Genomic DNA, 11344 nt, shown 5'->3' on the forward strand with positions numbered 1-11344 from the left:
CCAGTGTTAATTGACTGCCACATAACAGCCTGTGTATCGATATTAATCACTTCTCAGGAGCCAAGGCTAATTAGTACCCCGTGCAAATTATAGTGATCCAAATACATACAAAGGTCGTATAACCAACACTCAGTTTCTTCCTGTACATGAATATCCTTTACCTTTGAGCAAATAGTGGAAGCTTCTTTTGTAACGCCGACAAGCTACTGAAAGAAACATCTTATCTTTGAAAAATTAAACTCTAACATGCATGCATGTTACTGAGGAAGAAGCAAGAGGCAGTGAGTCACGAACTTGTGCTAGACTGCAGCGCAACAAGAGACGCATACGCCCCACCGGGGAAAGCACGTAGCAGCTGCTCGTGCTGGCCCTCCTCAGCGACGATGCCATTCTTGATGACGGCGATCTTGTCCGCTCCGGTTATAGTTGACAGCCGGTGCGCCACGACCACGGTCGTCCTGCCCACCATCACCCTGTCCAGTGCCTCCTGCACGGTGTGCTCCGACTCAGCATCCAGCGCACTGGTCGCCTCGTCTAGAAGCAGCACCTTGGGGTCCCTGACGATCGCCCTTGCGATGGCGATCCGCTGCTTCTGCCCGCCAGAGAGCTGCACACCGCGCTCGCCGACGCTGGTGTCGTAACCGCTGGAGAGGGTAGAGATAAACCTATGAGCGTTGGCCGCCTCCGCTGCGGCGATGATCTCTTCCTCGGAGACCTCCTCCTCCTTGCCGTAAGCGATGTTTGCCCTGATTGTGTCGTTGAAGAGGACGGGTTCCTGCCCAACTAGCCCCACCTGCTGCCTTAGCCAGCTGAGCTTGAGGCTCTTCAGATTCTTGCCATCTAGAAGGATCACGCCGGAGTCAGGGTCGTAGAACCTCTCTATCAGTGATATCACCGTCGATTTCCCACTTCCGCTTTCTCCGACAAGTGCAACAGTCTGTGGCATGCAGTGATCAAGGTTGTCACATCATTATTTCAGCAATCACGAGTTCATGAGACATTGAGATTTGCAGGAACTGCTATATTTGTCCAGGTTTTAATTTAATACAAGAAAACTGTTGGTCTTCACGCTAATTTAGCTTGTACATTTGCTCAGTTTCAATTTGTACATTCTATTTAGTTAGCTGCATCAACATAAAAACTGTTCTATTTGTACATTTATTTTAAGGATACATCAGCGCTATTTAATATTTATGTTGACTTCTGTTCTAGCATTAAATCTGCTTGATCTAAGTTGTTCGATAGTGATATTTTGAAGCTCTATCAAGACAAACCAACATTTATAGCAAGGATAAATTTGATTCTAATAAAGAGAAGCACTGATAATAGAATGCTTATCAGGTAAACAGTATTAACCGTGCCAGAAGGGATTCTCAAGCACAAGTCTCTGAAGATCTGCACGTCATTCCGAGCTGGGTACTTGAAGGTAACGTGCTGCAACTCTATATCACCCTGCACTGTGTCAAGTATCGTTCCCTCCTCAGAGCTTGCATCAATCATGGATTTCCGATCAATAAGCTCAAAAATGGAAACCGCTGCATCTTCCACTTTGCTAAAATCACGAGCCATGGAACTCGATTGCGAAACCCCAACAGCCATCATGGTTAGAGCGAAGAAGACCTGAATGTTCATGAAATGAACCAGTAGATAAAATGAATAAAATAAATACCAGACAACGGAAATAGATATGGTCTAGAAGTATTTTTCAGTTTTTCACCTTGAAGACTTGCCCAACGTCTGCTGTCCCATCGTGTATAAAGAGAGCTCCAACATAAAAAGATATAGCATAAAAGCAGAACAGCATAGCAAACGAGAATCCATAGCCGGCACCACTTATAACCCCTTGTCGAAGTGCTTGCTTCACAGGGCCTTCACATTTCTTTCGGTAGTTTTCAACTATCCTCTCTTCAATACAGAAGGAAGCAACAGTTCTGATATTACCAATGGCATCACTAGCAATCGTGCTTGCTTGTTCATAAGTTTTCTGCAGGCAACATCACAAGTTTTCAGAAGATAAGTACAAAAGGATACGATTATTGCCATGAAAAGAACGGTTAGACCAATATACCTTGGCATCGGCACTGAAACCCCTCATGAACCTTGCTTGAGCAAAGCTTTGTGCAAATACACATGGAACAAAGCATACAACTATGCATGCTAGCTTCCAGTTTGCAACCATGGCTATCACGATGCCAACAATAGCTGTGCTTATGTTTTGCACTAACAATGCAAGGACATCTCCTGCAATACCTCTGATAGATGCTGCATCTGTGGATAACCTAGAGCCTATTGCACCGCTGAGAAACACAAGATATGCTGAAAAGTTAGGATGCCCGAAGATAATGGAATTCAGCAGGAGTGATGAGCAAGAAGAATAAGTACCTGCTATTCAGAGGGTCATCAAACCATCCTATTTCCCGGTAAACAACCTGAGCAAATGATAATGCACGTATGCGCTCAATAAGCTTTCCACCTGCCATGTAGAACATAGAGAATTGAACCGGCATGATAAGGATGGAGAGCACACCCAGTGTCACATACATCTCTGCCCAGAACACTGAATCTTTTTGCAGTTTGTGTGGTGGTTCGTAAAATGTTTTGATGGCACTTGAAATCATGAGGCCAAACACAGGAAGTATAGCACCATTGGCGGCAGCTGCAATGCATCCTAATACAAGGATTTTAGTTTCGGGCTTATGGAGGTGGAGTAGTCGTCTGAGGACTTTCTTCCCCAATTTCGCATCATCCTCACCCATTTTCTCATGTTCATTTGATGAGAATGTGTTTGAATTCCTTCTGCTTCCATCCGGTGGTGAATTTATACTCATGGATCTCTCAAAGGATGGCTTTCTGCTACTATGGTCACTGATATTGTTTTTTGCAGTATAAAATGCTGTCCGTGTCCTGTTGGAGCTGTCTGCATAGGCCCCATTTCTTTTAGCGTTGACCTCCTGAAGCCGTATTAGTTGAGAGTATGCTCCATTGGAATTCTTAATCATCTCAGCATGTGATCCTGTTGGGAAAACATTGATTTGTTATTCCAGTGAATGATCTTTAGTTCTTTACATGAGAATGTTTAAGTCAAATTTACAAAACATTTTGTGTAATTGTTGCATAATGAAAGTGATAAATTCCATATTACCCTGTTCAACAAGCTGTCCACGGTGTAGCACTGATATTGTGTCAGCATTTTTCACAGTGCTCAAGCGATGCGCTACAATTATGGTGGTCCTGTTCACCATGATATTATTAAGTGCCTCCTGAACTACATGCTCAGACTCAGCATCAAGTGCACTTGTAGCTTCATCAAGAAGTAGTATCTTAGGGTCCTTCAAAATTGCTCTTGCAATTGCAATTCTTTGTTTCTGTCCACCAGAAAGCTGAGTGCCTTGCTCACCAACCATTGTATCTAGTCCCTGAGAACAGGTGGTACTAGTCAGTTATCATCATTACCTCAAATACTGGTATAACAAACTGGGAATATACAAGGTCACAGAATCTAAGACCAAAAAAAGTAGAGCAGGGAAAATCGAGCATACATTTGGTAACTTGTCAATGAACTTTGTGGCATTGGCAAGCATAGTAGCACTCCTGATTTCTTCCTCAGATGCACCTTTCTTTCCATACCTGATGTTTTCCCTTATTGTCGTCGTGAAAAGAATTGGCTCTTGGCTGACAAGCCCTATTTTCTGTCTTATCCAACTAAGTTTTAACAGCTTCAAATTAACACCATCTAGGAGAACTTCACCTGATTGTGGATCGTAGAACCTTTCTACCAAGCTAATCACAGTAGACTTTCCACTTCCACTCTCCCCAACTAATGCCATTGTTGTGCCAGTCCTAATGGTGATAGAGAAGCCACTGAAAATTGACTGCTCTGGCCTTGTAGGGTAACTGAAATGGACATCCCTAAGCTCAACATCACCCATGAAGTTCTCCAATACAAGGCCACTCTTATCATGCACATCAATTTCAGGTGATCGGTAGATTGTTGCAAACATTTTGTAAGCCGCGATCCGTCCTGATACAAAAGCACTTAAGCATGAAGAACAATTCCCAAGAGCCCTGCAAAAATTAGGAAAATCCATGGTGAGAAATCCGAAGCCAGCAGTACAGGTATGATTTCTCTTATATTTTGAAATTATCATTGACATTCAAAGATACTGACATTGCACCAGTCATGATGGCCATTATCACATTGATGATATATCCCCCGGTGTACCCCTTTTCAATAATTAGCCTTGCACCATACCATACAGCCAATGCGTAGCTGCAGAAAACAATAAGCAAAAGTGAACCAATTCCTAGTCCCATAGCAATTCCCTGCTGAACTGTTGATCTGTACGATGTTCTTAAAAACTCATTGTATCTATCAATTGCTCTCTTCTCACCAGTGAAAGATGCCACCTGAAAGTGTCACAAAGCAAAATGAGTATTATCTGAAAGTGCAACCTAGCACAATTAGAAGAGCAGAGTCGCTTGTGTGATAGATGTTACAGTTCTGATTGATCCAATTGTCTGTTCAACCACTTTCCCAGCTTCAGCATAGGCCATCTGAGAACGATTTGTGAGCTTTGATATGACAAGTGACATGGCTCCTGCAGAAATAACAACTAGAGGGATACTTGACAACATGACAAGGGACAGAAGCCAGCCTCTTGCAAATGCGATTATGAATCCACCTAGAAATGTTGATATCAGCTGGAGAAACTTCCCAACCTTCATAAATCATAAGTGATCCAAGTAAGAAAAAAATGTGTTAGACAATAAAGTTCTGAATTGCAGTTTTATGCATGCTATAACTTCGGACTCCAATACATTAATTCATTTAATAGAAACTGCCTATTATGGAAAAGAATGTAAATAGTGCTCCAATTCATGAATATTTATCAGATGGTAAATGATCTTGGCATGATCCATGCCCTTATGAACATTTGTAAACAGTATAGACCAAACTAGGGGCTCTTAGAGTAGTAAATTCAATGAGAAACTAAAATACTAGGGTAGTACATGAATGACATATAAACAAATCCATTGTATTAAAATAGTACATACTACAATAGATTAGATTCTCTAGTTGATACAGCAGAATATTAAGAGAAAACATAGATCAGATCCACATGAATAGATTTCAAAACACCTTTTCTCCACTGGCTTCTTGGATCAACACTGTGTCACTAGACATCCTTTCAATAATTTCTCCAGTAGATGTCTCCACATCAAAGAAAGAAATATCTTGCCTTAGTATAGCCTCAAGGTACAACCCTCGAATACGTGCAGCATGCCTTTCTCCAGTCACCATCCAGCATGACACCTCTGAATAGATAGTAATAGATAGTAACATATAAATTAAAATAAATTTGAATATAGAAATTGTATTATGATGAACATAAAAGATAGCTGCAGTTTCTTAATTTTCTCAAACAAGAGATTAGAAAGATATTAATGCTAATATTTACATACGCTGTACTATATTAGCATGCATGTGGTTGCGGCCTTGTGAGTATGAGTTTAATTATAGGGTATACTTGTGGGGATGTACCACCACAGCTACAAGGAGATATCATCAAATGTTTCTTCGTCCATTCATGGAAGGTTTTTGTTTAATGAATTTTGTGGTATCTCACAGTACAGGATTATAATCAATCATAAAAACTTCCATTGGAAGATAGAACAACAAATAGAACCCCCCCCCCCCCTCCCCCCATCTCCCACACGCGCGCTCGCAAACACAAGTTTTGACACAATGAAATACAAATCTTTTTACAGGCAGTATCGAAATGTTTAACTTTATAAAGGATTAAACTAGACAATGGAAACTGCTAGCATAAATGGGTAAATTATTTTGGATGTGGAGTGGAATTTAGAGTGTAGACAAAGAATTAGTGATGAAATGTCACAAACAATGGCTGTTGCACGCTAACAGAATTGCTACATTTCTAGCAACAAGACATGCAGTTCCTCAACTCCCTTTTTAGATTTTAGTTTTTTTTTGTGTGTGGGGCGGGGGGGGGGGGGCGTGGGGGCTTACTATTTTGTCAATCATCAGCAAACAAAGTTGCATATATGGACAACATATCAAGTATATACATGTAGGATTTATTGTTTGCATGAAACCACCTGAACATGAATGGTGATATTTTAAAAATAGGGTAATATTGATACGAAGCAAGTAGCTATTGCTGGAAAACAATAGCTAATAATGCAAACTACTTGTAATGTTTCATGTTCTTGGTACTCACGAAGAAAGGCAGCCACTCCAGAAGCTATTGCTACATATACAAATCGGACGGCAACCTGGAAAAGGAAAGTTAAGAAGATGAAAACATTGCTGGCAACATGGATTAAAATATGCCAACTGACGGTAATCAATCCTTTAATTTTTCTGAAAAATAGAAAGTCCTCTAAAAATAAGACAGTTCACAATCATCTAATAATGCATATACAAAGTTCCATACTACCAAGACAAGTCGTAGTAATATACATTATATAGACAATCATGTTCTTGGATGGAAGGGCATGAATATGAAAAAGCACTTTTCTCCTAATGGACAACTCTGATGCTGCTTTTTACAGTATTCAACCCCTTTAGTTTAGAAAAAGAAAAAGTGGTTTTTTTATGAAAGAAAAGAAAAACTGGTTGCAATTGAGAATAATTGAGGCTCAATTTGGATCAGCATGTCCTTTGGCTAATTAAGGGTATAGTTCACTACCACGAAGAAAACATTGTTTATTATTAGAATGGGTTGGAACAAATAAAAAAATGTGTTGCTGAATGTAGTAGTAAGAATAGATCGTGTCACAAAAAATGAGCCGCTAAATGTAGTCATAGAAAATTAATAATGTCACAAATGCATCCACTCCCCGTGAACATCTTATTATCTTAGCTTACTCACGTGTATTTGAGCACTTTGTGGCAATTCTTTGCTAGTTCGGAATTGCATGCTCCCGTAGGCATGCATGAGAAAACCACCTCTAAATAGGCCCATAATAAGTTGGAGCATATTGTCAACATGTCACCTACGTTTAGGCATACTAGTGCTGCACTATGTCGACATATATATGGTATTTCGACAGCAAAGTCATCGATGAAACCAAAACTAGAATATATGAAATGCATTTTATTGTAGACTACAGGAAACAGCAGAGAGAAAATAATAATCGAACAAACAGAAACAGGCAACGAGAAAAAGAATCAAATAATACTTCCAAACAAATTGAGCGCAAATTTTTAGTCGATAATTGCTCGATAGATCAACAAACACTTGTACATCCCCCATCAAGAAAAGTTCTAATACGGGCTCTGGTTAGTCCTCAAAAACTTAACACGATTCTTAGGGTCGACCCTCATATTACCAAACCCCTTAAACCCGCTTGGATTAATAGCTAAAGAAATTAACCAGGAGGGCATTTACTATGACCCAAGCACAAGATCAAACAGCTAGCAGAGCAGCGCAAGGAACAATCAAATCATCCATGTATCCAATCCAGGAACGAGAACAAGAAACTGGAAGGCGACGGCCGGACGAGACCAAACCTTAGAGACGACGTGCACGACGCGGGCGCGGTCGGCGGCGCCGAACGCGTCGATGAGGTCGCCCATGAGGAAGGTGAGCAACGGCATCGCGAGCCCGTTGGCAAAGGCCGCGGCGGCGCCCATGGCCATCATCGCCGCGTCCCGCCGGTCTGCGAACGCGAACAGCCGGTGCATCGGCACCGCCTTCGCGCCTCCCGATCCCCCGCCGCCGCCCGCCATCGATCTGCCAAGCAGGTGGCCGACCCTAGGCCTAGACTGGAGTGCAACCGCCACCTCCTCGGCGCGATCGCTTCGTTGCGGCGTGTGCATGGGCCGATCGACGGATGGGTGGCGTCTTGGTGGGCTTTCTAATGGGTGGATTAATTGGTGGGTTTCGTTGCGGACGGCGCGGCACTCGGCCACTCCTGGGGTTTTAGAGTGTTTGTGAAAGACACGTCAACGTCGGATTGCTGATCTAACTCAACAATCACATCACAAAATTCACACCTCACAAGGCATAATAAGAACACAGGTAATTTATGATGAGGGACAATTTTCTATTATTTCAAGATGATTTATATGAAGATCGCCCTCATATACAAAATCTAGATAGACTAAACCTAGAGTTTTATAAGAGCCCGCACAGCAATGTCGTGAGAATTAGGAATCCCACTCCTACTTTACTTCTGGACAGTCGGTTCTAGAAATCATCAGAACCGAGTCCAGTTCTTTTACAACAAGGACCAACATAAAAACCATGATGAGAGGGGCTTCTGCACCACGTTTCCGGCTTTGCTACAACCGTACCGGATAAAATGCTAATGAATTTGAACACCATTCGTGTCGTTTTAGATAGTGGCTGAAGTTTGGGATTAGTATAGCTACACCAAACCAGAATTGCCTTGGCGGCCAAAAACCGCCAAGGAAAATATCAAAACCGCCAAGGAAATGATCCTTGACGGCCAGCCGCCAAGCAAAATCCACCAAGAATAGAGGGCCAGGGAAATTCGATTTCCTTAGCTGCCGGCCGCCATAGACTATTTGCTTGGCAGTTTGACCGCCAAGTAAAGTAGGACAGCGTCTAAATTGCAACTGTGCCAAGAAATTATTACAACCGCCAAGGATAAAATTTTCCTTGGCAGTCGTCGATAGCCAAGGATACAACTTTCCTTGGCGGTCATCGATAGCCAAGAATATAACTTTTCTTGACAGGCCTCAACCGCCAAGCTAAATAGTTGTTTCCTTGGCTACCAACCGCCAAGAAAATGCATACTGCTAATAAAAAATAATATATTACCAGCTAATAGCTACATAATATTGTTCGATCCATAAGTAATTCAAATTGCATCCATCAAACATTCAGTCCATATCAAGTTCCATTGATCAAGGTAGTGACCGGCAATATATCATTATTCTTCCAATAATATTACAGGAACAAAATATGGCACATAAAACAAATACATTGCTGTTGATATGCAGTAATTTTAATGAGCAGAAATATTCATAGATATTCCAGTAGCAAGTTACAATCAACTCAGTTGAAAACTATTGAATCAATCTAACATGACTTGATCTACTTAACACAAACGTAAAAAGATCCTTCACCAATGCATATGAGCTCGCTTGCTACTCCAAGTTGCACTCAAACCATCATGTCTCTCTAACCCATAAAAACAAATTATTAGATTGGTGAAAATGGAACTATTAGGTGTAAGCATGCATGTGAAAAGGAAGAAATAATTACCTTACAATTACACCTTCTTGATATATATCATTAGGAATCAGCATACATATTCATAATGCTCAGTTCAGCTTCCGCAATTTGAAATCGTTCCAAAACCGTATCGTCATGTTCTCATATATATATGAGTAAATAAAAATGGCATGCACAAATATAGACATGTATATCTGTTTAGTTAATATAAATTATAGTAGGAAATACTTACCATTTCCCTTTGATTTTATTCTTATAAGAATGATTTGATCCAGATGGACTCCGCTGGCTATCAAAATTGGCGCAGCTGTGGAAATCAGTATGACATGTGTGCTTAAACTGGTCAAATCGGTCTAGATGACTTATCAAAATGCAAATATGACTTCACCATTATGTAGTCTCGTCGAGACGATTAAAATGCATATATAGAATATCCGATTTGAATTTTGAATATGAGTTATGACTTTAAGAAAACTTGACTTAGGAAAAATGGGGCCAGACCAATCAAATCGGTCTGATGGACCAATCAAACCGGTCCTAGTTGTACCATCAGAGTTAGGAGCTATATTTTAATAAGATTTGTATGAGTTTCGACTCTAATGGGGTGAGATCTTCCCTACCTATAAATATAAAGTGCTACGGCCGATTGAGAATATCGAATCAATCAAAAGTTTTATCTTTTCTCTTGCCTTTCTCCAAAGCCTAGCTCTTTCAACCCCAACTTGTTCTTCCTTTGTCTCCACATTGTTTGAGTACCATAGAACAACCCAAGGTGCACCTGCACCAGCAGAGTCTCTTCCAGACGGGCATTCGTTAGATCCTCATCGCGCTGCCCCGGCGAGACCGGTCTAATGATCCACCAAAAGTATCTGAAAAATGAAATTAGGTAACACAGCATTAGTAACAGGCATAAGTTGTTCGTTACAAGTAACAATAACTGTAGCAAACTTTAATAAAAGCCATTACCAATAAGACCGCGCCGTCACCTTCAATCACCAATGTCGCACAACCACAATGCCACCACCGCAGCCCTGCTGCCGCTCAAGACACTGCCCCCACCGCCGCCCGAGCTACTGCAGTATCCCCCAGCCACCGCCGTTGCCCAGCCGCAGCCCGAGCTGCTGCCGTCGCCTCCAGCCACCACCGCCGCCCCAGCCACAACCCTCCCGCCGCCCAGCTGCAACCTCGCCGTCGGGATTAGATGGAGAGGGAGCCGCCTAGGATTGGATGGAGGAGGGGTGGGCCGTCAGGATTGGATGGGGCAGGGGTGGGGAGAGAGTCCGTCACTAAATAACTGTCGCTTTCGCTTTCCGAAAAATAATTTTAATTAATTTCATATAAAAATATATTAATATTTATGATACATAATTAATAGCATTAGATGAATCTTTTAATCTAGTTTTTTAACAAATTTATTTGGAGATACAAATGTTTCACGTTTTTCCTACAAATCGAGTCAAACTTGTGGCACGCACACCGATGACGACAGTTAAAAAGGGACAGAGAGAATAGAAAATCTAAGGGTCGATAAAGGGCCTAACATTTTGAACTAGAAAATCTAAGGGTCGGGTCCTAAAAGGGTCGGGTCCTAAAAGAGCCGGGCTCTAATCTTATGTAATTTTGAACTAAAAATTTTAAAGATTTTATTGGGCTATGAAGAGGCCACTAGGGACAAGATCCATTACCACCCCTAGTTCGAGGTGGAAGAAAATTCGAATTGCCCCAGTACTTGAGGTGGCAAAACAGGACTTCTTTCGCGGATATTCCGGCTCAAACGGCCACACCACACGCTCAGGTCGGGTTCGGGTCGGGTCAAGGTTGGGTCACGGGTCGCATAGGACGGCTCGCGCCCGACCCGTACCTATCACCGGGTCGGGTCGGGTTTTTTTCGGGTTGGGTCGGGTTTTTTGGCCTTTGGGTCGGGTTTTTCGGGTTGGGTCGGGTTTTGAGTCAAAAATCACGGCCCGTGCCCGACCCGTTGATTGTTGCGGGTCAAAAAATACAGGCCCGCGCCCACCCGCCACGTAGCTCGGGTCGGGTCGGGATCGGGTTTTTTTTCGGGCGGGTTGGGTCGGGTTGTTCGGGTCGGATGACCCATGCGCAGGTCAGTGTCG

General features: G+C 42.2%; 1 protein-coding gene across 1 annotated transcript; it reads right to left on the reverse strand.

Annotated features, from left to right (window-relative positions):
- Window positions 1-286: 286 nt before the first annotated feature.
- Window positions 287-7726, reverse strand: LOC120655727 (ABC transporter B family member 11-like). The gene is made up of 12 exons (XM_039933687.1): window positions 7538-7726; window positions 6243-6297; window positions 5141-5316; window positions 4498-4719; window positions 4169-4407; window positions 3540-4065; window positions 3143-3416; window positions 2383-3013; window positions 2069-2297; window positions 1718-1984; window positions 1357-1620; window positions 287-937 (listed from the first exon to the last, which is right to left on the reverse strand). Exons 1-12 carry the CDS (start codon window positions 7709-7711, stop codon window positions 287-289), a joined length of 3708 nt encoding a protein of 1235 aa, XP_039789621.1. The 5' UTR covers window positions 7712-7726.
- Between the last annotated feature and the right edge of the window lie 3618 nt (window positions 7727-11344).

Source organism: Panicum virgatum, chromosome 1N (assembly GCF_016808335.1).
Source record: "Panicum virgatum strain AP13 chromosome 1N, P.virgatum_v5, whole genome shotgun sequence".
In the NCBI taxonomy this organism is placed as follows: domain Eukaryota; kingdom Viridiplantae; phylum Streptophyta; class Magnoliopsida; order Poales; family Poaceae; genus Panicum; species Panicum virgatum.